The 26,462-nt window shown below is 47.3% G+C and overlaps 1 protein-coding gene across 8 annotated transcripts in view; it reads left to right on the top strand.

Annotated features, from left to right (window-relative positions):
• MEGF11 (multiple EGF like domains 11) overlaps positions 1-26,334 on the top strand; it is a 253,575-nt gene extending 227,241 nt beyond the window's left edge. For 2 of the 8 annotated variants that reach the window (XM_088172695.1, XM_088172696.1), the window contains 7 exons: positions 171-299; positions 442-675; positions 6,220-6,338; positions 12,945-13,011; positions 17,630-17,686; positions 23,548-23,754; positions 23,978-26,334. In XM_088172695.1, the coding sequence (XP_088028821.1) occupies positions 171-299; positions 442-675; positions 6,220-6,338; positions 12,945-13,011; positions 17,630-17,686; positions 23,548-23,754; positions 23,978-24,138 (974 nt within the window). In that variant the 3' untranslated portion in view covers positions 24,139-26,334. Of the gene's footprint in view, positions 1-170; positions 300-441; positions 676-6,219; positions 6,339-12,944; positions 13,012-17,629; positions 17,687-22,516; positions 22,700-23,547; positions 23,755-23,977 lie in introns of those variants that run through there. The other 6 variants (XM_088172697.1, XM_014874634.2, XM_088172698.1 and 3 more) reach the window with 5 other exon arrangements.
• The last annotated feature ends 128 nt before the right edge of the window (positions 26,335-26,462 follow it).

Genomic DNA, 26,462 nt, shown 5'->3' with positions numbered 1-26,462 from the left:
CATAGAATACATTTAGCTTCTGCTTTAGACTGATAATCATTTCACACTAGGATGTTATCCTAGAGATCCTAAAACCGAGGAGACTTCTCTACTGAATTTCCCATGGCAAGTGTTGTGCCCATTCCCAAAAACAGTAGAATTCTTTCCAATGTTTTTCTTTGGCTCCCCAGAGTGCTCTCCAGGAACATTTGGTTATGGTTGCAAACAATTGTGTGAGTGCATGAACAATGCAACGTGTGACCACGTCACAGGCACTTGCTACTGCAGTCCAGGCTTCAAAGGAATCCGATGTGATCAAGGTACAGTGGAATTCTCTCTATAAAATCCCTCCCTCTCTCCTCCTCTCCAATGATGTACTTGCCTTAAAAAAAAACCCCAACAGTGTTTCAAAAATGAAATGCGCGATTCAATTTACAGTGTGTTATGAATTACTTTTAACAGCGGCTCTTATGATGGAAGAATTAAACCCCTATACTAAAATTAGCCCTGCTCTTGGATCAGAGAGGCACTCAGTGGGAGCAATCATTGGAATTATTATTCTCCTTCTAATTATTATGGTCTTGCTGGCACTCTTTGTGTGGTATCGACGGAAACAGAAGGAGAAGGGCCATGACATGCCAAGTGTATCTTACACTCCAGCCATGAGGATGACTAATACAGATTACTCACTTTCTGGTAAGGGTCTTTTTATGTTAATCAAATCCAGACTCATGTTCCTGTCTGTTGGGGAAATACAAGTTTCTGTGATGTGTAACATGTGTTATTGAGCCTCAAAAATAATGACACTTCGGTTCTTCCTCAGAATACCCTGATCCTTAAACACATAAATGGGACAGGAAAGCAAATATAAAATTGATTTAAGCTGCTGGAAGTTGATATGGGATACACCTAGGCAGGAAATATGCTGCATGGAATTTTGAGTCATGTGCATTCCTGTTGAGGTGCAGAGATGTTTCCCTTTGTGAAACCTTGGGAAGCCTTTTTTGTTTGAGGAATGGGATTGGCTGGGTCAGTCATAAGGTTTTGGTTATGTCTGTGTTGCAGTTTGGGATTTGAGGTGTCTGTTTGTTGTCTCTCTCTGCTGTGTGCAGAGCAGCCCTTGTCACATAGACAGCTGGTGGGAATTGTCTTCCCAGGAGCTGAGGAAGGCAGGAGAGAGGAAGAGGAAAGCTCTTCAGGATCAAAGCATTCTTCTTTCTTTCTATCCTCTGCCACTGCTGTTGAGGACAGCTTTTCTTGACAGATTGTCTAAATTTTTGAGGATGTGATCTCCTTTTCAACACTGTCATTCTTATTCATTCCTCTCTGGCCAACATCAGGGACAATGCCAGGCAGGAGATGGCTTTACTTCCTTCTGGTTTCTCCACTGTCTCAGTGGGCATCTTCTCAGGGTTTACTGCCCTCTGATTTCTCTTCCTTTTAAATGGCTGAAACTCCAAGTCCAGGTAAATACAAGCCCCAGGGGCAGGCAGAGGTTGGCCCAGCAGCTCTTTTTCCCCAGGCCTGCAGTGCCTTTTCCTTTCTGCTTTCTACTCAAAGGTACGAGGCCCCTTGGCTTCTCTGCTGTCTCAGGGTGGCACAGCTGGGAGCTTTTCATGGACTCCCCTGCCAAGGATGTGCCTGAAAGGAGCCTCTCCCATCAATCCAATGGCAGTAAAGCCTGGCTACACCTGGAATTTAACCAGGGAGCTTCTCATGGCACAGTGACTTCAGTCCTTGTGCCAGGGACATTTTCCTGCCATGGTGTGTCCCATATCATGGGCTCTCTGCTGAACACCATTGGCTAGATTCATACCTAGACCACTCAGTAGAGCATTCCTTCTTCTGATAGCTACAAATGAGGGGAGGAATTATCATGGATCTCCTTTCATTCCTTCTTATTTTTGAATTTTAGCTTTTCTGGCTTTTGCTTAAGCTGCCCATTTGGGTAAGAAACAGATGTTCTTCACATTCCTCTCAGCTGCAGCCACCTTTCCCAGAGTTCCTGATGCCATATGATACCTAAATACATGAGGAACAAAAGTATTTTGGAGATGGCTGAATTCCTGGATACATCCTAAATAGCTGAGGGATCACATCCTTCATCTGCACTAAACCTGAGATCTCTTTTGGTCCTTGGGCTGGGAGTTTAGTTCTGGCCCTTGTGGCATTGCTGGTCCGTGTCAGGTCAGTTTGTAAAAACCCTGAATACCAGGTCCTCACAAACTCAAACAGCACCAGGTCAGGGGAGGTTTCATGGGCATTTCTAGAAAGAAATTGGATAATGGTTCTTTCCTGTTCATCTCAGTCAGTGATGGGGATGCAGGGACTGGGCCTTTTCTTTCCTCTTACTTTCTTTGTGCAGTCCTTCTAGCAATAGAAATTTATTACTCAGGAAGCTGCAGCAGAGTGGGGTCAGGCATCTCTTTCTGGAGGTCACAAGGACAGTTTTCTTCCTCCTTCCCCTTGGAAAACTCTGCCATCTGAGCTTGCAGAGGAGGATTAAGAAAATAGAAACACACTGCTCCATCTTCAGCTCATTATAAATTGCCTGCAGGTACCAGCATTGTTTCAAGTTTTGGGTTTTGCCCTTTTAAAGGGCATTTACAAATTCTAGACAAAAGCTTCTGGAAACTCCCTGCCTAATCCTGGCTGTCCTCCAGTACATTCCCCTACTGACACTTGCAGTAACTGCCCCAACTTTGGCCTCACCAATGCTGCTTCTCTCCCATAGAGCAGAGAGGTGCCCACGCTGATGTGCAGAAAGTGGAGAGGTGGATCCTGAGACAAGCTCACAGCAAAGGAATTTGTGTCTGGCAAGACAACACGTGTGTGTGTGAGGGCAGGAGTGCACACGTGTGTTCCAGAGGATGCTGAAGGACAGCAGCAATATTGCACAGAGGGAACAGGGATTCCAACCTTCACCTGCAGGTCTGCTTGTGGATTAAGGGCAGAATACCATGTAGATGTACTTGTCCAATGGATATAATCCCATGTAATCCCATGTGCTTTGGCAGGAATTCCACCTGGATGGCTGCAGCATCCAGCCCTCTGTGGGTTGTAACATGGCTCTCCTGAATCATCAGCTGTTATTTTGCCTGTTTACTCTCATTTGGGTAATGGTGGTGTTGTTTCTGAACAGAGTCACATAAACAGATCCCTAGCTCCTGGAGGCAGCAATTTCTTCCAGCACATTTATTTCTGGAGGATATTTTTGGTCTTTATGTCCTCAGCTCTTGTGAGGCTGATAATCCATGCATATGTGTGAGAGAGATTATGAGGAAGGGGAACCCCTTGGGCAGCCCTTGGACTCTTTTGCATTTGTGGATGAAGGATGTGGCAGCAAAACACACACTATACCCAGCAGCCAGAAGAGAAGAAAACCACCCGTGCTGGGAGGGCTTATCCACAGCACATGGACCTAAGAGTAAACTTTCCCAAATAAGCCTGAAATCAAAATGGTGCTCCCCAGCATGAGAGCAGTGAACTACATCCAAAAAAGATTTTAAAGTGCAGGTTGTTTAATTCAAGGAGATGGGATCAGAAGGGAAAACTGTGTGGTAGTGCTGGAGAGCTGCAGAGATTTCTTAGTGGGACTTTGACAAAGACTTGGCTATGGGCTGAAGTGATGTTTGAGGTCTTATCAAGATCTTAGCAAACTTTCTGGTATGGGTGAATCCTCTGCTGAGAGCCAAGAGCTAAGCAAAGCTTGACACAAATAAAACATCGTGGATCTTGAAGCCTAGACGAGACATTTCCAGAAATGATCTGCAGATGATGGGTGGTGGGAGGTGGCAGAGTGAACCCTCCTGTTTGGAGCCTTCAGCCGTCTCCCTGACACTGTGTGGGCAGAGAAGACCCACACAAAGAGAAGGAAGCAATTCCATTTAGTGATTGAGAAGTCTGGGTTTGTATTTACTGCAGAGTGCTCACTTTGTCCTTTTTTTGTGGCTGGGCTGGTGCCCAGTTTCCTCAATGCTGTCCTGCAGGATGGGAACTGATCCTCTCTGTTGCACCCCACAGCCCAGGCTCAGAGCAGGAGCTCAGTCTAATTCCCTTTCCTTTAAGCATTTAAGTCTTTCCTTACTGTTCAGACCAGAATAAAATTCTCACCTTTGGGAAGAGAGAGACTTTTTGTGGGTTGGGTTGTTGGTTTTTTTTGCTGTTGGGTTTTTTTTAACAGGGATAGCATTAGATTTGAATTTGATGTATTTCCAGCCAGCAGTTACAAGAGCTTCATGAATAAATGTGTAGAAAATGGACTGTGCTATCAAGGTAAATCAGCCTGGGTGGCTACTTAAGTATTGAGCAGAGGGAACTGTGTAGAAGGAGTAATTCTGAGTTCAGGGTGCTGTGTGCAAGAGGGGAAGAAAAGGATGTGGGGGGATGTGTACAAGCTCAGGGTCATTAATTCAACACTGCTAAGTGACAGAGCACTCTGGTAAAGTTTTGTTTCAGCTCATTTTGGTGCAGAAAACAAGCTCCAGCCAGCTGAGCTGGGTGAGAACTCGCATTGTCTCAGGTGGCTCCCGGTGCCACCGATGTGCTCGAATCCCACAGCAGAGCCAGAGGTCCTGGCTCTTCCTTCCAGCTGGTCCTTGCCCACAGCCGGGGGATAAGGGAAGGGGGAAGGCAGAGCTGACTCCACCAACACTTTCAGAGCAGAAAGACACAGATCCAAGTGTCTGTGCTTAACTGGGGCTGTGGCCAGTGGGGAGGGAGGATGGGCCCTTGAGCCAAGCCCCCTGAGCAGGCTCAAGGCTGTGTGAGAGCAGCTGTATTGTGAGGGGCACACAGTGACATGAGGGATGGGTTCCAGCCCCAGTTCCCACTGGCAGACCCCAAGAGAGATGTGTTTCCTGTTGGTTTGACTGTAAATGTCACAGAGCTGTAGCTGGGGGAGATGGCAGAGCCCTGGCAGCCTGGCTGGCAGATGTTCAATGCAAAGACTTCAGCTCTGGAATCACATCCTGATCTGAGATTATTTGTTAGCAGCAACTCAGGAAAACAGCTGAGACTCAAAGGCTCTGCACTCACCACAAAATAGAGCTGACCTCGAAAATCCCTCTGTGTGTTTCAGCAGAAAAGTGCTGGGTCAGAGCTGCACATACAGGAGCAGCTTCCCCTGAGCCCTGAGCCACAGCCCTTATGTAAGAGACACCCTGCAGATAAACCCACTTCTTGGAAACTGGATCTTTGCAGTAAATTAAGCTCAATCTAGATCTCCACAAGATGTCAGCAAAGCAAAGTGCATGTTCAGAGTGAGGCGAGCACAGAGGGCAAGGAGAGGAGGGTGATGGTGGCTGGGACCCCAGTGGCAGCCAGGTCCCTGCCCTTCCTCACTCACCACTGCCAGCCTTCAGTAAAGGTGGTGATGGGCTCAAGCAGCCACCCCAGCACTTCATTACCCTTTAACATGAATGTGTTCCCCACAACCAACCTCTCTGCCTGCAGTCTGAGCCCATGCTCTGGTAAAACCCCTTCATTTGCTCCTTACAGGGCTTCGTTGTTTAAATGATGCTGCTCCAATTGAAATTTTCCATCCCTTCTCCTGATGGTACTTTGAAATATGTATCCATTTGGTATGCAGCTGGAACCAGATTGGGATTGATGTTTTTCATTAGAACTGCCAGTATAAATACGATGACTTTCTTGGTAAATTATTCTGTTTGGTAAATGTGTTTATAACTTACATTGAGGACATAGATAAAATGTCTCTGAGCATACATTGTAACTGCCCAGGTTTGCCTTTCAGGGCTCCAACTTCGGTTTTTCAAAATCCTCTGCACACAATGTAAAACGTTTTAGACTCCTTGGTACAGTTATAGCACCTTGATTTCTAACATTACTCCCGGTTTTGTAGCAAAAAGATTTCATTTGTTTCAACTGCAAGACTGCTCAGGGGCTCTTCCATAGGTTAAACTAAGGAGGCAGCAGTGTTGCAGAGTTTTGCCTCCCTCCCTTCACCTTCAGAGCAGCTGGACTGTCAGGAATTACTTTATTAACATCTTCAAGAAGATAACACTGTATTATTTAAATATTTTGCCTTTTTTCTCTTATGTTTAATGCTAATAGTCAAGAGCTTCACACCATAATAGGATAGATTGCCTCTGCAGATGTTTTAGAACACCCAGTACTCCAACAAAGATTTCTAAACTAGATTGTCTTTACCATGTTTTCAGTTTCTTAAGAACTGTTATGGCTTCCAAAGTATCTTGTGATGACTTGTTTTCTCCCCAGATATATCCCAAGGTAGCAGCAGTGTTCATTGTTTTTCCAATCCAAGCTACCACACTCTCTCATGTGGGGTGACTTCACACTTCTTTCCCAGTAATCTGGATGGAAACAGCTCCTGTAAGGTAGATATTACCCCACCCCACTGTAGCAATGTTCTTATCAGTTCAAGGAAATCAACCACGGCAATGTCTCCCAGGCCCTGTTGTCTGCCAGCGTTATTTCAAACTCCAGGGCAGCATTCCTGACATCCCAGCCCCTGAAAGCTTGGCCTTCCCCTCCCTGTGTCTTCCCAGGCCCTGGGAATGGGAACTGGAGTCTCATGCCTGTCTGGGTCAGCAAGGCTTGGTGTCTTAGCAACTCTGAGGTATGTTTGCTTCTCAGAACAGATAAATAACTCAATAAATATAATTATCCATTAACACAACACCAGTAAATCAATGAAGCATTAATCAGTAATCTCACTTTGCTGTTTCATTGTTTCCCACATCAGACACACAAATTCCCTGCTGACACAGACAAGCAGAAAGATGCAAAAAGGTACCTGGGGTGCTTTTGAGGACTGCCCTGACTCATCCAGGGACCTTCTGGGAGCTCTGCTGTCACTCCTGGCTCTCCAGCAGAGCTACTCCAACCCTACCACTGGAACATCCATCCAGGAGCACCTTCCCTATCATTTGTTGCAATTGATTCCCTCAGACCATTCATGAACAGCATTGTGACTCAGTTCAGCACTTTAGCAGTAAATTTAGACATGGCAAATGGTAAAACAGCTCTTTCTTTGGAGCTTTAATAAGCCCAGGTGGGGCAAAGCAGAGGGAGCAGGGGGAAAAGGAAATGCAGTTGATTTCATCAAGGTTGTCAACTTTAAAAATGATTGTATTTCAGGCTGTGGCACCTTAATCCAAATGTAACTATTCATTGGAATGCCATATGAACAAGATTAATGCAAAAAAACCACCAGTATTGTACAGGACAGGCAGAAATATCTCTACATGTGCTCCTTAAGTAATTTCTTGGTTGTTAAAAGAAAATCTCATTAAAATGTAATAAAAAGGCTGGCTCCAGAGATCTCTCAGAGAAATGTTTAGACAGATGTGTAAATATGTTTTTTGATGTAGATGGTCCCCTTGCATCATGAATTTTTGCTCCCCAAATTGAAAGTGCAAACGCTCATAATGTCAAATTTAGGATGAGTGTCCATCTGGACCACTAATCCTTTTGCAGAAATTTAAATGAATTCAGAGAAGGTCAAAGCCAGCACCTATCCTGGATTCCCAGCCTGCAGTGCCATCTTCTCACGGAACTACTACAAAAATTAAACTGCTGGAAAGGTTTAATCCCCAAGTGGTGCTTTGGGACTCTCCTGGAAGCTGCTCCCCCTGCTGCAGCTCTGGCCATTGTAGTCAGTCAGGTTGTGCTGATAATCACTGAAAGACCAATAGAATTGGTATTTTCAGGGTATTTATCAAAATATATGGCCTGATATTTCCTTTAGATTTCCCACCATCTCACTTATTAATGAGATGCTTTGCAGTGCTGAATAGCTGAGGATGGCCAAAAATACACTTTGTCTGTCTGCAGCTCTGCAGCCAAGTAAGACAAAGGAGCACATAAAGCCCTAATAGCTGCCTTAACGAGTTCATTTCCAAATCACTTTGCCTGGTGCCATTCTCACTTTCTGCAGAGAAATGTGCACAAGTTGTACTTGGAGGATTCATTTCTTTATAGTGCCAGCTGGGGTCACAAAGGAATCAGCACAGATGCAAAATGAAAAAAAAAGAATGGCACAGGACTCTCTGAAGTGCTGAGCCAGGGCTCGGGGTGTGTTACTGTCCCTGTGCTCCAAGGAGATCAGGCCTGGAGGCGCTGGGCTGGAGCCATTCCTCTCTCAGAGCCTGGGCAGAGACAAAGGCAGGACAGCTGGGAGCCCTGCTCCAGCTTGAGGAGGGTTGAGGAAAGCTTTCCCTCCTGTGCTTCCCTCCTTTCTTTCTTTCTCCCCTCTTTCTTTCTTTTCTCCCCTCTTTTTTTAGTGATCTCTCCATTATCTTTTTTATTCCCACGTCCCTTTTCCTATTCTCTTTTCTGCCCCAACTCTACACATGTAATTCCTATTTCCCTCCTGCTCTCTTGTCCCATCCCTCTCCCATCTCCAGGATCCCTGGCTGGGGGCTCCCAGCACTGTGTACTGACCCTGCTGCAGTTCCCAGGGTGGCATCTCTGGAGGGAAGGAGGAGGGTGAGGCTTTAGCAGGAGCTGAAGGGCCCAGCACTGCACTGGGGACAGTTTGTGACATGGATCTGTCTGCACAGGATGGGAGCAGAGCCAGGATCTCATCTCCTCATTCCTCCTCTGCCAGACAGACATTTGGCCACTGCTCAGGTCCTGGAGGTGAACCATTGAAGCTGCAGAGAGACAAGCACCAGTGGAGGCATTAAACCCTCCCCAGCGTGTTTGGGGCTGCGTGGTTGTGCCAGTGGAGCACAGACTGCAACACAGGCAGGAGGAAAACAAGTGGGAGGATAAGGGGGAGTCTATGAGAAGAGACTGAAAAAAGGCTTGGCTGCTTTTATCTGGCAAAATGAGCGCTGAGGGGGAGCATGATTGCCATGTATAAATACAGCAAGGTAAACATGAGGAGGGAGGAGAGCTGTTTAAGTGAGATGACAGAGCTGGCTCGAGAACAAATGAGGATGAACTGGCCATGAATGCATCGAAGCTGGAAATTAGATTTCTACCATCAGATCAGTGAGATTTCAGAATAGCTTCCCAGGAAGACTAATGGGACAAAGAAATCTGATTACTGTTAAAATGGAGCTTGATCAGCTCTCTGAGGGATGTGTCTGGGTGTTTGCAGTAAAAGGCAGCTGGGCACAGGGACTGGGGGATCCAAGCCCTTCCAGTCCTGTCCCCAGGCCTGTGCCAGGTGCCAGCAGGAGCTTGTTGGGCTGGGTCTTGTAGTGCAAGGTCCCTGAGAATGGACCTGCAGCTCTGAGGTTCAGGAGGAGGCTCCAGCACCTCAGTGCAGGTTTTACCTCCCAGCCCTTTGCCACAAGTAACTGCTCTTCCCACAGGACAGAGCTTGGCAAGTCAGCTCAGGGGAAATGCTGGAAGCATTGGAGTCAAGAAATATTTTACTGTGAGTTTAAGTGAAGCCAAACCTTAACCTTTGCTTATGAGCTCCTACAAACAGGTTTGGCCTTTTCCTCATGACATGTGCAGCACCAATTAGTAATGATGCTGCAAGTTACCAAGGAGTGTCAGACATGAACTCAGGTGAACTTTTGCCACAGAATTACTGCACCAAAATTTCCAAAGCAGATAAATAGAGATTACACACCTCCAAACCTGTGTCTTCAAATCAGAGCTCTCATTGCTGAGCCACAGACCAGATTTCAGATGCTGAGGACCTGTTTTGCTCAGAGGGTGTTTGGCAGGACCACTCACAGAACTCCCAGGGAATCAAGGCCAGCTTTGTGTCTGAGCTGTGCATGAAGTCAAAACAAATCTCACTTTTACGAAGTGCTGTAAAGTTTGTGAAGAATCCTCAGTGCACTGGTCACAAGCAAATGGAGGATTCTCACCTTGAGCTTTTGCAAAGCTCATAATTCCACCCTCATTCCCTTTGCAGCAAAAGTCCAGGTGTTGGTTTCTACAGACATCATAAAAATCAATTGCTATTAGATGTCCTGATTTTTTAAAGCCAGCAGTTTCACATCTATTAAAGGAAGTTCTAAATTCTACCAAAGACTTCACATAAAATTAGAAAATGCAAACCAGAGGTCACTGGAAATGGTCTGACTGGATGTCACCCAGCTAATAAAAAGAAATTCAGTACAGAATGCAGCATTTAAGTACCTTTGACTAAAACTTGTCTAGGAAAAAGGAGGAGTGCAAATACAGAATGGCTGCAGAACATTCAGGATGGGCATCTAAAACCAAGCAGCACAAGCTTGGAGCAGGGAGATCTTAAGTCAGTAGTTAGGGAAGTAAATGTCAAATTATTGATTGCTCTCCTGGAGGATAAAGGTATGATGGAATTCCTGCCAGCACTTCTTTGCCTAATCACCATGGACTTAAAAACCTGGGCATTGATAAATGGCTGGTGGTGATCAAGTGGCCACTGTCATCTATCCAGCTGTTTCAGACAGGCAGATAATGACTTTGCTTTTCTCAGGCTGGTATCTCGTTGATCTTAAAGGAAAAATTGCCAGATATGAGATAGTTTTAACCAAATTGCTAAAATTACCAGCCTGGAATTTTAATGGATAAATTTACTATGAAGGATTTCTTCCTCCAGAAAAGCAATTTTGCTTCACAGTAAAAATTGAAGTATTTTCTATCTTAAAAAAAAAAAAAAGTTAACAAATTATAGTGTGTTAAGAAATGATAGTAGCACAAAAAGACAGCTATAATCACATTCAGAAAAACTGCATTCAGAAAAACTTAGACATGTCCCCAAATCATTTCATTAAAAAAAATCAATTTTAGCCCGTAGCTCTTCATGCCAAATTTTAGGTTTGTGAGCTGAGTTATAAACCCTGCAAACCCACAGCTTTTAATAGAAACCTCAAGACTTTAAAAAATGTGCTCTTAGTGGTGCAGCTGGGTTGAAAACTCAGCATTTGTGTTCTGGCTGCAAGTTTTGAAGAGAAGAACGAAGCTGTGGGCTCTACTGAGGAGAACTGATGGTGCCAAGGGTTGAATTCTTCCCAGTGACCACTTCCAAATGGATCTGCCCTTCATCCCCCTGCCAGTACTGGGCTGTTCCAAGTACCCCATCCATCCATCCATCCATCCATCCATCCATCCATCATCCATCATCCATCCATCCATCCATCCATCCATCATCCATCCATCCATCCATCATCCATCCATCATCCATCATCCATCCATCATCCATCCATCATCCATCATCCATCCATCCATCCATCCATCCATCATCCATCCATCCATCCATCATCCATCCATCATCCATCATCCATCCATCATCCATCATCCATCCATCATCCATCATCCATCATCCATCATCCATCATCCATCCATCATCCATCCATCCATCCATCATCCATCCATCATCCATCCATCCATCCATCCATCATCCATCATCCATCCATCATCCATCATCCATCCATCATCCATCATCCATCCATCCATCATCCATCCATCATCCATCATCCATCCATCCATCCATCCATCCATCCATCCATCATCCATCCATCCATCCATCATTCATCCATCATCCATCCATCATCCATCATCCATCCATCCATCCATCCATCCATCATCCATCATCCATCATCCATCCATCCATCATCCATCCATCCATCCATCATCCATCATCCATCATCCATCCATCATCCATCCATCCATCCATCCATCCATCCATCATCCATCATCCATCATCCATCCATCATCCATCCATCATCCATCATCCATCCCTGCCTCTGCTGTCTCTGTTTCCATTCCCAGTTTGGGGAAGCACAGGGAGCTGCTGGATGATCCAGAAATGACTCCTGGGCTCTCCAGGCTTCCTGCAGAGCTTCCTCAGTGCCTGGTCACAGTTTGAGCACTGTGGGCACAGGGACAGCCCAGGGATGCTGTACCCCAGGGTGGGGTGGCAGAGCACTGAGGGCTGTTGGAAAGAACAGGAGGAGTGAAAATGCCTTGGGAATGTGGCTGGAGGTGCTGGGCCCCAGCTGGGATTTAATACATCAGTGGGGGGTTTTGTTGCAGGTCTTAAAACCTATTAAGACAGATAAGCAAAAAGGAATGATAGATCAAGAAAAATGAAATGTTTTGGTAATTTTGAATACCCCCTTTCAATTTTAACCTCCTTTTTGTTAAGCATTTTCTTGTAAATGCTGTAAAATAGCAGAGCTGAATGCTTCCTAACACAGCAGGAGGCTTCCCAGTCTGAAATCAGACACGGGAGGGCAGTGATGGCTTCCTAACTTTTCAGAAACAGGGTTGGGATTTGCTCTTGAATTGAGAGCTCTTCAGGACCAGCTGAATTCCAACAGGTGTGGCTTTCAAGGGAATAATGTGAGGAGGAAAACTCAGCAGTTTTAGCACCTACAGCAATTCCCAGACCCTCCCCTGCAGGGCTCAGCTGGTGGCCACTCATCTGTGGAGCCCTTTCTGCCCTGTCCCAGCCCAGTGGGGCCGTGCACCCCAAAGCAGAGGCCCCTCTCCTGTCACTGCACACTCTGGGAGGTGCTGTCCCAGCAGCAGCACCTGGAGGACAGCTCTGGACTCTCCTCTTGGCTGGCAGATCCGCAGGGGCCTTTGTGCTCCATCATTGCCAAAGTTATTTTCCTTGAATTGAGAGAACTCGTGTCCCCCTGCATCTCCTGTCAGTGCACCCACAGCAGATCCTGCAGCTCCAGGCAGCCCCTCTGTGCATGCTGGTGGAGGGGGTTTGGTCCATCCATCTCCATGGGTTGTTTTGGAGCATCACCCCACGTCCACAGGCATCCCAGTCATGGTTCCAAAGGAAATCCTGTGTTTTCCAGCATGTTTGTGTTCATGGCTTGGTGAAGTGACTTTCCTTTGTGATTTTCCCTAATGCTAATGAACAGCTGTCCAACTCACACAGAGAAAGAGCTGAGATGGTGAGGCCAAGGCAGGAGTCACCTCTCATTTTTATTCCTGACATCCTTGGGCTGTAGTCTGGGGTGGGAACTGTCTGTCTCTTCCAGCATTAACCCATTATCATACTTTTTGAACAGCTCAGTAACAAAATCCTTGACAGAGAAACTGCAGACTGGAGACCCTACAGCTATCTGAATGAACTAGGTCAGTAATTTTTAAACACTTTAATCACTTTAGTAGACTTTAGAGCAATTCCAAATCCAAATCAGCCTTTCATAAAGGCATTAACAATAATGAGGAATATTGGTGTTGTCTTTATTTCACAATCAGAATTGCCAGTAGTGAAAGATGGAGAATTAAAAATTGTTTCCTTTACCACAAACCACAGACTGGGAAAGCAAAGTCAATATTAATTTTAGTCTCCCTTCCAAGGTTGCTCTGTAGAATCACTATCATCTACTCTATAAATGTTTTTTTAAGGACTAACTCAGGACATTAAAAATTCAAATTTAGCTTTTTATTTTTTTTCTTCTTTCATGCTTAATAAAGCTTAGCACTAAATACTGGCATCTTGATGAAGGTGTGGAGCCTCTGTGGGAGCTGGGGTGTGCAATGCTCCATTATCTCCCAGTAAATCATTCCGTGGCAATTCTGAACCACCAGCCAGTGCAGCCAAGCCAAGAGTGAAGTTTAATTGCCTGTTCTGAGTTTATTCTTCCTGGCTTCCTGGCTTGAGTTTTAACAGGGTTTTTAGCAGCTCTTAGCTCAAATCCTGCCCAGATTTAGTGCTTTGGATGCTATTTGTTTTCCTATCTGAGCACTCAGAGTTTGGCTCATCAGTGGCCAAAAGCATTTGCCCTTTCCTTTCCTGGGATTAGGAACATCTCACTGAAAACATGCAACATTAAGGGTATTATGGGATTTTTAAGGTGAACTATCTCACAGCTCACATGGCAAAGGAATGAACACAGGGCAGCAGCAGGCATCACATCCTGCCTCTGCCCCGGGCCCACACGGTGCCTCTCTCCAAAGAGAACTCTGCTCTGCATCAGGAAAATCACAAACCTGTCAAGCTCCAGTGCAAAATCTTTTCATCCTTAACACCATGGATGTTTTCTGTGTAATAAGCTGCAGAACCACGGTTGTGCTTATCTGTATGTGACATGGAGGGGGCTGTGTGTGAGGGTTTCCAAATGCTTCTCAAACCACGTTAATTTTCCTTTTACCATTTTGCTGCTTTTTTTGCACACTATTTGCTTTATTTCTGTTTAACTTGTGCTGTCCTGAGCTCCCCATATGCCACCTCTGTCCTGCATTCATGCATTTTATTTTACCAGCAGAAATGATGCTAAATGCCTCTGCAGCAAGAATGATCTAGAAGTGATAAATACTTTAGCTAAGGGGCCTCCAGCAAAACACTCATTTTTTTCCCCATAGCATTTTGCATCCAAGATAACTTTTTCTTTCTTTTTTCAAACTAATTTATGAAAATTAGATTTTTTCTTTCTCTTCAGTACCAGAATTAATGCCTGCTCATACTAACTTTCATAATGTTGAATCCTTGCTCAGATCAAGGCCGTTTTTACATGAAAATAGAAAGTTTTCACTTCTTGGTATTACTGTTGTGCAGTAAAAGCTGCAGGTTCCTCTCATGAAAATTTCAGAAGAGAGTTAAAATCATCAACTTTGAATTATTAACATAAAATAAAACTCTAATAAGGTCACACAGGGAATCTTGACTTTCCAACTTCATCAAGCATGGAAGTACCACAGTTAAAAACGTGTTCCACCTTCTGATCCCTTGATCAGCCTTAGCTTCATAACACAGATGCTCCAGCTCATGTGTTGGAAGAGCAGCCAAGCCTTGGGCAGGGCTGGATTCAGTTAAAAAGTTAAAATAGCAGTGGACAACTGCCCAACTCCTCTGCTGTGACCCCATGAATTGTCACAGACAGCAGATGGGAGTGAGGCAAGAAGAGAGAGAGAAATGGAAGAGAAATTTGGAATGGATGGAAACTCTGCACTGGTTCCTCAGGCAGTGACTCCTCCAGTGATCCCAAAGGATGGGACCCAGCAGATGAGGAGCACCAGGCTCCCAGATGTGTCATAGCCCTGTTAGAAACTGCAGGTGTCCTAAACATGAATTATAGCTGGGAAAGCAAACTGTAAGAATATCCACACCAAAATTAACTTGAACACTCATCTCCTAAAACCTGAAATAATAAGGATTTTCTTAATTGCAGTGGATCTCACCAGACTGCAGGTGGTTTACCTGCTTTGCAGGACTTTGTTTGCCAGGTTCATGTTCTTTCCAAGTGGGAAATGAAAAGGCAAAACCTGTACTTTTACTGCTGCATATTTGTTTGTGAGCTTCAAATTCCAGGTTTTCAGAGAGCTGATTGTGTTCAGTGGAGTCTGGGGAGGAGCACAAGTGGACATGGGCTCGAGACATCAGAGTTTGGGGACTCTGTGGTGCCAACAAGAGGCAGCTTTGTCACCTTCCTGTGTGTCACTGCCTGCCCAAGGCAGCCTGCTCCTTGTTTTGGGGAATGGCTTGTCCTTGCAATTCCTCTATCCCGTGTAGCAGAACTGGAATTGTTTTCCCTGTGAATTGTTTTCTCTCTTGCTCTAGTCCAGTCTGCACTGGGCAGTGGCAGAGCCCAGCTTCCAGCTCCCATCCTAAGCAGATCAAAACTCCCAAACCACTGAGCTGAGCTCAGGAAAGGTTCTTGTCTCATTATCTGGAGCACTGGGCACAGCAGCTGCAGGCAGGGCTGGGTTTATCTGTGATGGTTTTTTAACAGCAGCCCTGGATGCAGACACTAAAGTGGGATTTGCAGCACATCATGAGTGACTCAAAGCTGCATTTATTCCAGAGGACCAAAAGCAATAACTTTGATTCATAACTGACTTCACTTTTTTCTCAAAGCCAAAAGGTGTGGAAAACTATTTCCAGCTGAAGCTCTGATTTCATCCCAGCAGATAACTTCGCTTCAAACTTAAACCTGGACTTTACTAAAGTGCCAGATCCCTGGCCTGTTTAGGACTTTTCCACATTAACTACTTTTGCAGTTTAAAAAAGAATGTATCCATTATTCATTTCACCTCCCAAGGAACTCAGTGAATACAAAAAAAATGGGTCATAAACCCACAATATTGTAACAGATAAAACTAAAAGCAGAATTACAGGGAGTTTTGGGTTGGGAAGGGCTCTGTGGGGTTGTGTGGCCCTCCCGAGGGCAATGCATCTCCCCATGGGTCAGCCTTGGTCCCCTTTGCTCCCTGCCACTGCTGCTCTGTGGGTACAGCCCCTTCCCCTGGGGCCCCAGCTGGGAGCTCTCCAGCTGCTCCTCTCAGCCTTGCTCCATGGGGTGAGCCCCAGTCACTGCTTGGACACTGCTGCCCTTGGAGATTTGCTCAGGCCTGACAGGAGGAGGAGATGTGATCCCCAGGGATGGCCTTGGGGAGCCCCAGCCCTGTGGTCGTGGGCCAAGGGATGAATTGGCTCCATCCTCCTTGCTCTGTCTGAGCAGAACAGAGCAGGGAAAGAGCACAGAGCTCATCCTGCCCAAACCTCCCCGTGTGCCTTGGCCTGTCCAGCAGGCTGAGCCTGGGAATTGCTCGTGGTGCAAAACAAAGCAGGAGGTGCTCAAATGGACCGGGGGTCACTCGTGGCCAGAAGATCCCCACCACAGAGAGCATTGGGTGCCACCAGCCCCTTTCCTGTGCCCAGGAAAGGGCACTGAGAACCAGAGAGAAGGGTTGGTTTGTCTTTGATGTGCCTGTAATAGATTTATTGTCTAATTTAGTCATTTCCCTTATTTAGCAAAAAAAAAAAAAAAAAAAATGAAGCTGTCAAGAAAAAAGGGGCTGGTACAGCATTGCCCACAGCCATGACAACTTTTCTGCAGAGACCAGAGGACACACAAGGACAAATAGCTGGGAGACCTCTGGGACATGCTGTTTGTAGGGCTCTTTTCCCAGTGTAACTGAGTTACTTGACTGGGAATCCCATAAGCCACAAGGACATTTCTCAGTAACCAAATTTGTATTGATTGTCCCAGTCAATAGGAAATACCAGACTCTATAGCTAAAAAGATTTAAAGGCTTACATTAGATTTTCCTTTTGATTGATATCTAGGGTAATTTGCAGGAGTTAAAATGGAAAAGGTTCCCATGCCCTTCTGTCTCAGCTTCTGTTAGGAGCATCAAGTTCCTCTGGAGCTGCACAAGGCAGAATTGTTTGCTGTCAGCTCTGCTGCTGGTGCTGCAATGTCACAGCACAGTGGTCACTTAGGGACTGTTGTCACATCAGTCACTGAACTGTGCAAATTCATGAGCAAAATGATAGTAGCTGATTTGAGAAGATTGTACACAGCTTAGAGTCTAAGGCTCTGAGTTCAATAACACACTCTCCACAAACAAAGCAAAGCCTAAAATTAGTCACAGAGTGCTGCAATGCAACCTGCAGACTCAGATTTGAAAGGGCATGTTTCAGGCTTCCTTCACACCATTCCAGTAATGAATGTCTCAGCAGAAGGTTTTTATCCTGATCTCCTGATGGACGGCAGCTCTTGGTAACCCTGCTGCAGAGAGCTCTCCCTTCCAGGGAGACTCTTAAGCACATGCATAATTCCAGGCGTGCCCAGGCTCCCTGCTGGAGCTGAGTGTGTGCTTACAGCTGAGGATGTGCTTAAGAGCCTCCCTAAATGAGGGCCTTGATGTACAATTTAGAGGGAAGAATATATGCTGCTCAGTAGTCAAAGCAATCCAATTTACATAAATATTTATTTGTTTTCCATTATATATCATTTTTATGCAGGTGCTTGTGGGATGGATAGACGTCAGAACACATACATAATGGAAAAAAGCTTCAAAGGTATGGTATCCAGAGCTGCAGAACCCTGCCCAGGTGTGAGGAGGGTGTCCTAGAAGAGGTGAGATAGGAGCCCGGCAGAGGCGGCGCAGGCAGGGAGGGACAGAGCCACCCCCACACGAGCTGCCTGCCTGGCTCCCAGCACTCCTGGGCCATGAATTCTGGATGCAAAGCTCTGCAGGGCCACGGGCTCTGCGGCACAGGGAGAAAGGGAGGGCTCAGCTCAGGGCAGGAGGGGCAGCTGGAGCTGGCCAGGGCACACTCAGGGAGGATCCACTGGCCAACAGCAAGGGCTCTGGGGGAGCTGCTGGTGGCAGAGTGCTCTGCTCCCCTGCTCTTGGCTCCTGGCCACGCTGAGCTCACAGAAAGCCCCTAGGAAAGAAAATGCCCCTGCTCGTGCCCTTTGCTGAGAGGGATTTAGAGCAGAGCTGCAGAAGGGCCCTCCCTGAGCTGGAGGTCCCCTCAGGCTGGCACCAGCTGCTGTGGGCACTGACTCCAGGACAGGTCTAAACCAGGATCCCAGAGGAGTCATGAGCACAGGGCCCAGTGATTTTATGTTTCACTTTTCCTCCACGTTCACATTCTAAATACTGCAGTAGTTCCCACAGCTCCTGGCAGATTGGGCACACTGAGCTTGTGCTCCAGAAGATGGAGCAAGGACTCTGTCTCCTGGGGAATCGGCAGCTTTCAGGCTGAGGTCCTTGATCTGAATCCGAGGCTGGGAATGTCCCTGAGTGAGGGAAACACCACCCAGCCTCTTCCTGCAGTGCCCTCGGGCTGCTGCTGGCTGAGTCCTGGGGACAGGGCCCCTGCTCTGCCATGGCTGAGGCGTTCCACAGCCACACCTTTGTCTCAGCTAACGAGCAATATCGAAAACTGTTCCACACAGAAAGCATTAACCAGCTTATAGCCAGGCCTAGGGATCAATATTCACCTTGTAGCTGCTGTTTTCAAAAGACAGGGATGCAATATGTGCTAGAGCATCACCTTACCACACAGAATAACCAAAGGAAACCAAGAATCCATGATCAACTCTTTGTTGATAAAGCTGAAGTAAAAATATTGAATGGATTATGTATTTATATGATATATATGATTTATGATATACAAAATACTCAATCCACTGGTTTCAGCTACTTCAATGATTCCCTTTTTCAAAAGAGAAATCTTACTACAATAGAGCTAGTTGTTTTCTTTACATGGAGCTATTAACTTCATCAGTTTAAACTAAATTACTGTGTTTACAAAGTTTAAAGGTGCCTTAAGCACATGCAGCAAGAACTCCCATCCATAGGCACAGTCACACAGAGGGGGACCAGTGGGGGCAGAGAAAAAGAATGACAGTGACAGCAAACTGTGAAATGCATTTTCAGCTGCTTCCTATTTTCTTAATTTTTAGGATCTAAACTATTTCCTTTTCATGTTTATCGCTTTATAAATTGAAAAATCAGGCTCAGAAGCCACAGCTGGAATTCTTTGTGGCTGCTCAGCTGCCTCAGACTGGCAGGGGGAGGGTGCTGGGACATGGGGACACACCTGCTTTCCCAGCTATGTTTGGGAACTCACCTGCAGGCACTTAGGAGCTCAGGGCTCTCAGGAGCAGCTGCCTTTGGCTGCCTGAAGGTTCCCAAGGCCCCTTTGAAGGTCAATTCCTGGGCTCAGGCAGCCCCAGGGCTCCGTGGCAGTGTGGGCAGCCCCAGGGAAGCCTCCTCCCATGAGGAGCTGGGAATGTCCCAATGCTCAGAGTGAGCTCTCCTTGCCCTGCCAGGCCCTGACTCACCACATTCCTCAGAAAATGGAGAGGAAGAAACTCCCAGTCCCAAACAATTGGATTCTGTCAGCAAAAAGACTTGGCAGGTGCCCAGTTTTTATCTACTTTCACACACTTTAAACCATGTCTTTTGCCACCAGTGTGCTCTAACTGGGGACAGCCTGTCCTGCAGTTGGAAGTGGTCTCTGATACCCCTGGACCAGACAGAGCCTTGCAGGGAGGGGGCACAGGGGGCTTGAGGCTGAGGCCAGGCTGTGGTGCCCCTGGGCCACCTCCTGCTCCCCCAGTTCTCTGAGGAGACCAGAGCTGGGGGCTGTGCCCAGGGCAGGGCACCAGCAGAGGGGTGTCCCCTGTGCAGCCTGGCACCAGGGATGTGGTGGCTGAGCTGCTGTGGAGCTCCAGGGGTCAGGCACAGGGATCTGGGATTGCCAGGTGTCAAACCCAGTGTCTGCCAGCCCTGAGCCCTGGGGCACCTGGTGACAGGGGCTCAACAGGCACCAGAGTTTTCAGAGCAGGCTTCTGAGCAGTTTCTTTCCTGTGCATGGTGCTCAGTGATACCATTCCCAAGCTTTTCCCTTCAGCTGAGTCCTTTGGTTTTTAGAGGTTTGGTTGTTTAAATGAATACTGCTGCACCTATGGAGTGATGTGACCTCAGGCACGACCATTTTAAGGTGTTTAAAAACACCCACGCTTTGCAGAAGAGCCAGGAAAATCCCAGCAGAGAGAAGCACTGATCCCAGGGATGCAGGGCTGGGTCAGAGTGGTTCCCCTGGTTGTTGTACAGAATGTGTCCCCACTCCTGTGTCCCTCTGACTGTGGGCCCTTGCTGTGTCACTGTCCCTGCAGCACCAAGGCTGGCCAGCTTAGGGACAGCAGCCAGCACAGGCATCACCCCAACAAGGGTTAAAGAGCAGGAAAGCACCTTCTCCCAGTGTACTGCACCTGTCCTCAGCACTTCCACCTGGGCTGTGGAAGGCTTGCCAGCAGGATGCCAGGGGAAATTCAGGGCAGAAGAGAGGAACCCAGTCTGTGGGAGGGACATTTCCAGTCCCTGCTAACAAAAATAAACCCTCCAAAGGTCTGGTGATCGGTATCCAGGCAACGCAGAAGGCAGAGACTTCAAAATTAGAGCGTATTCCCAATATTTCTCTGGAAGTCCAGCTAATTGAATGCTTCCAGTGAGTCCCAGCACTGTGTGGCAGAGCTTTCACCTCCATGGGAGCTGGACCCTGTGGCAGGAAGGGATGAAGAGGCAGCACAGCCAGGGCTCACACATGGTCTGCAGCACCATGGGCTGAGAATCTCTAAATAAATTTGTTCTGCTTAAATTAATTCATGAAACAAAATTTGACAATTGATGCCAGACTTCTTAATTATCCCCAAATTACCTTAATGACAAAGTAACTCAGCTGCTGCTACAGCCTTTAGATTTAAATCCTCTGTGATCTTGCACATAACGTTTCTTGAGGGCTAATGACTCCCTGGTGTATCCAGAATCCCAAACATCCACTGGTGCTCCATGAAATATATTGTGTCCAAAGCAAAGGTCTGATCCCAGGCAGACACAGAGCTCGTTTACGTCAGTGGGAATGGGCTCTCAGGCACGTTGTTTCCCAACATCTCCTGGGAAAAAGCAATTCCTGGGAGAGGCCAAACAAGTCTGGGCAGCCCAAGTGGTATTCACTGGTCTCTTCCAACTAGTCCTGGGAAAGGAAGGGCTGAGGGACACCTGCCTGGGAGGTAATGTCAGCCCTAACTGCAGTACAGGTGAATTTTAGCTTAGGGAGATAAAAGTAGCTGAGCTGGATGAAATAAAACAGCTGATGTGCTGGGATTTTTGCCTTTGCCAGCTCCAATGTGCCCAATTCCATAAACAAACCACACAGCTATTTACCTGCAGCTGCAGCTCTGCAGGAGGAGGAATTCTCACTCTGTTCTTCTTTGCTGTAGCAGCCAGCAATCCTTCATAATCAACATTTCCTGAATGTACACCCAGCTCTGGTTTGATTTGTTCCCTCCCAGCCGTGGTGCTGACAGGGAATGCTTTGCAGGGGGCTCTTGGGGCACAGAGGGAATCCTACCTTTTGCCCTGTGAGCATCTGCTCAGCAGCACTGCTTGAACTGGAGAAGCAAGTTTATGATAATCTTCATGTCCCTCACCCAAAATACAGAGCTGGCTCATTAAAGGCTGCCCAGGCTCTCCTAATGAGCTCTATGTGCCTGTAGTAGGCACCAGGAGCTGTAACTTGCTGGCAGGTGGAGCTGAGCCTTTCATTTGTCTGTCTATGGCTTCCTCCCCTCTAACATCAACACATCCCAGACTGTGGCACCTGGATTTAAGTCACATACACAGCAAAAGCCAACCCTGAGCTGACTCATGTGCAGAAGCCTTTGGTCTCACAGGGTTGCTCCATTTCTCAGTAGAGGGATGGGATGGGGCAATTTTCTACTGGCTTATTCTGGGCTGGGGTTGGTGACACTGAAGGGACAAACCCTGCAGCCAACAGCCAGGGAATGTTGGTGTTGCTTTGGTTCCCATCTCCTGTCATGTACCAAACCAGGTGTGTTTCACTTGGAACCAAAGGCACTGCTCGTCTCACCCAGGCTGATGTCAGACAAGGAGTTTCTGAGTTTTCTAACTAAATAAACATTGCACTGGTGCCAGGGCTCTGCCAGCCTCCCCATCTCTGATGGTCCCAGCTATTTGTGTGCAGTGGAGCTTCCCAGCAAGCTGCTCTCACTGACCCTGGGAGCTGAGAGCTCTCCAGACTTGTACCACTGAAATCAGAGCCCAGAAAGGCTGCAGGTGGCAGAGCAGGACCTGGCACCTCCCTCAGGGCTGAACCAGGACCTGGGGCACCAGGCCAGGGGTGATGGACACACAGACACAGACACACAGACACAACTCCAGAGCTGAAGGAGGGACAATCACTCACAACCCTGGCACGTGAGGGAGCAGGATGGGGCTGGCAGGCTCAGAGCCGAGGTTTGGAGTGGAGAAGCGATGTCATGTTGTCTGTCTATTTCTTAACCTGAATTTCTCTTTTTGTCTCCCATACTAGACAGCGGGGGCAGCTGGGATTGCAGCTATTTTGCAAGTCCCCCTATTTCACCGGGAGTATTTCATATATACCAGGATCTGCCTTTGTACTGTAACCCAGCACAAGAAAATGCCTCATCTTTCATTGCATCGCTCTAATTCTAAATTACTGGCACTGCCCAGCAGGATGCACACAGCAGCAATGGCACGTTCTTGAATGTCAATGTTAAGATCTATTTATTCTCTGTTGTTTTTTATTTTTGAAGCAAGACTGGCACTGTACCTTGCAGCAGGCTGGCCTATCCCAGCCAAGGTCACTGACCGGGCAGCTCTCATGCCAACCTTGTTCTCCCCATGTAGTGCCTCTGTCACCTCCTCTCCAGCCCAGGGGAGAGGAGCAGGAGATGTCTACAGCAAAGGGGGGGAAAAAAGTAGAGCAAAAGTGAGGCTCAGATGGAGGCTTGTCCCCCTCTGTGGAAATCCAAGCATTCCCCAATTGTAGGATGCTGGATAACCCCAAAACCAGCAGGGGCTGCACATGCAGAGGCTGCACTGGTGCAGTTCTGAGCCTGTGGCAATGTCGTGCACTCCAACACAGGGCACTGGATGTGACCAAGGCCCCAGGACTCACCCTGCAGCTGGCTGAGCACCCCAGGGCCCAGCAGCAGGTCCTGCCTGCAGAGCCAACTGCTCACGGCCACGCCTGGGTCTGCGGGGCAGGCGGAGCGGGATAGACACGGCTCCGCAGGACTCAGGGGGAGGGAGGGAAAGGATTGCCACCTCAAATTGAATATTGCACTAAATGACAGCTAGAACCTTAGACAGGAAAACCTTCAGTACTGAGTAGGTTTTCATTTCTTTCCTGCTAGTGAGTGTGGATGCAATGGTCTGGAACACCCAGAGTACAAGCACCGGGTGTCTGTGCTGGAGGCTTCAAGGATCTTCCTTATCCCCTGCCCCCTTGTCCCTCCCAGCTTTCCTGAAGAGGCTCAGTTGTAATTAACCTAATTAAGCTAATGACCCTAACGCACTCACTCCGCTCTTGTTTTGCAGATTATATGAAAGAATCTGTGTGCAGCTCCAGCACTTGTTCCCTGAACAGCAGTGAAAACCCATACGCCACCATTAAAGACCCCCCCATTTTAACCTGCAAACACTCCGAGAGCAGCTACGTGGAAATGAAATCACCTGGTCACAGGGAGTCCCCGTATTCCGAAATGCCAACTTCATCAACAGCCAATAAAAACATCTACGAAGTTGGTAAGCATTGGGTGGCACAGGGGGGTTGGTGGAGATCCTGGCACAAGGATCCTGGGCTTGGTGTGGCACAGGGACAAGCTGGCAGGGGGAAGGCCTGAACGTTGGTGTGTTGGTTTGGGGAGCTGAGCCACAGTGGTGGATGTCCTGAGCTGGAAGGGATCCATGAGGATCAGGAGTTTTGGGATTGTTGCTGGTCACCATAACCCAGTTCTCGCTCCCCCAGAGCCCACTGTCAGCATAGTCCAAGACGGCCGCAGTCGGAGTGCCAGCTACCTTCAGAACCCCTATGACCTGCCCAGGAACAGTCACATTCCTGGCCACTATGACCTGCTCCCCGTCCGGCACAGCCCGACCCACGGGCCTTCTTGGGACAAGCAGTCCTAGAGGGATGGACTTCACTGGGCACTGCTGCCACCACAGACTGTAAGGAGGCAGAGGAGAAGCCGTTCCTTCCTTCCCTGAGGACTGACACATCAGCTTGGGCCAACTGCTGCTGCATGATGTTATTTATAAAGACATTTTTGTATGGGTACCTGGATCTAATGAGAGCCTCCTCCACGTGGGACTGGAGCACGTCACCCCGGGAAGGTGTCTTCGTGCTCCAGGCAAAAACTCTCCCTGGCGTGTTCTAACCCTGGCTTTGCTGTAAAATAAACCACAAAAACATGCTAAGTAGAAGGACTTCAGGATGTACATTTCTACCGACTGCATCAAGAAACCTTGTACTGTTAGGAACAAGGTGATGAGGAATACACTGGAATTTATTTTCATCTCTGTCATGGGAATGGACATTTTTCTGAATGAGAGCAGGGAAACTTGTCATTTCACTGTCTGGAAATCTCATTTACTGCCATCACCATGTGCAACCTGTGCAGATCATGCTTGGTAATTAGCATTGGGATTGCCATCTCTATATTCAGTAGGAGATAATTTGAGTTGAGGAATATTAACATAGACACTTTCTGTGCAGTTTTTAATATCCTTCCAAACGTCCCCTGATCTTTGCTAATGAATGGAGTTTCCACAATGAGTCTCACACCCATCTTACCACACTTTTAACATTGATTGGCACAGGTAGGCTTTGATTTTCCTTATGCAGCTTCTCTTTTGGTAGCTAAATCCAGCAGATCTGTCAGGCAGTTTAAGCTGCTGCCCCTCCAATTCCTGCCCTGGGACACTGCAGCTTTGCACAGACCAGCCCTGGTTTCATTTCCTTTCTCACAGCTGAGCCACATCGGCTTCTCTCTCCCATCTTCCCAAACCATCTCCTCATGATTCACTGTCAGCATGCCACTGATGACATCTCTTATTCTGATGTGCATTACCATGTAGTGCAACTTTATCCGTTGATGATTCTACCTGAAATGTCATTAAATGGAGCTGAAACTGGGTTTTCTTTTTCAGCAGCTGTTTGTGAAGTAATTATCAAGGGTCTGACCTATGGTAAAATTTTGGACTGAGCCACCATGATATTTTTTTTAATTTATAATCTCTATTGACCTAGAAAGTAGAGTACTTGCCGTTAGTTCCTTGTAGATTTTGAGCATGAAGTAGTATTGACTCTAAGTATGTAATTTTATTAGGCAAACGTGGAAGTAGCAAGTTGATTGCCTTTTAAATAGAAAAACTATTCTGATGCACATTCGCCAGTCTGATGGAAGCAGAAGAGGACGACACCAGCCCCGTGGGTTTGCTCACAGCACCAGGTGTGGTCCCAGGTGTGACCTGCTGGGCTCAGGGACTGGCAAGAGGAGCCCTCCAGCTCGGGGGCAGGGGCTGGATCCCAGCTCTGGGAATGCTCCTGGATCCTTGGAGCACCGTGGTGGGGCCCAGCCGTGTCCCCATAGATGGGCTCAGCCCTCACACCTGGGATCACAGCCCCTGCCTCTGGGCATTCTGCCCCTGGGAGCCTTTCCCCTTGGAGCCAGGGCTCTCAGGTGTCAGGCTGACTCTGAACCCCCAGTGTGAGCCTGGACACCCCCAGGCTCGGGGAGCAGGCGCTGTCTGAGCTGCAGGATCCTGCCCACGACGTTTCCTGAATGCTGCATGTGTGCATGGGGGCCGTGGCTGATCAGCAATAGCAATTTTGTTTTCCAGGAAAGCCTTATTTGAGATGTAAGGAAACAATTATTTTGTAGGCCCGGTAGGAATATATTTTACATACCTGAATGGAAAGACTTACCTCAAAAATATCAAGAGAAAAGCGGTTGGATAAGGAATACTCTCGTTAAGACCCACCTTGGCACCCAGCACAAGCAGCCTGAGCTGCTGGCCTGACCCACGTTTGTGTGTTGCTGTAGTTTGCAATGAGACTCCAGAGAGCAGAGATGTGCTCAATTGTTTGGTTTGGTTTTTTTCAAAGCAGGATTTTGAAACCAAATGCAATGATGTGCATAGAGCTTAATAGGGAAAAAAAACCCAACAAAATCAATTTAAAAAGTACCTTATTGTATATCAGCATTAGCTTAGGAAACAGGCACCAAAATGGCAATACTTTTTTAAGGCAAGACAGATTTGTAATATATTTGTTCACTGTGCAAAGGTATCCTACCTTGTACAAAATAAATTGAATTTCTCTCAGTGTGTAGTTCTCCAACGTACTCATTTGCAGAGCAGAACTTCCAGCCCTGCACAGATTCCAGCTCTCCAGGTGATGTGGCTGCTCCCCTCAGCCAAAACCCCCCAGGCACCAGGCTGGGACAGAACTG

This window comes from Sturnus vulgaris, chromosome 13, assembly GCF_052056855.1.
Source record: "Sturnus vulgaris isolate bStuVul1 chromosome 13, bStuVul1.hap1, whole genome shotgun sequence".
Lineage (NCBI taxonomy): Eukaryota > Metazoa > Chordata > Aves > Passeriformes > Sturnidae > Sturnus > Sturnus vulgaris.
Note: the sequence above shows the minus strand (reverse complement) of the source record. Positions and strands in the feature narration are given on the sequence as shown.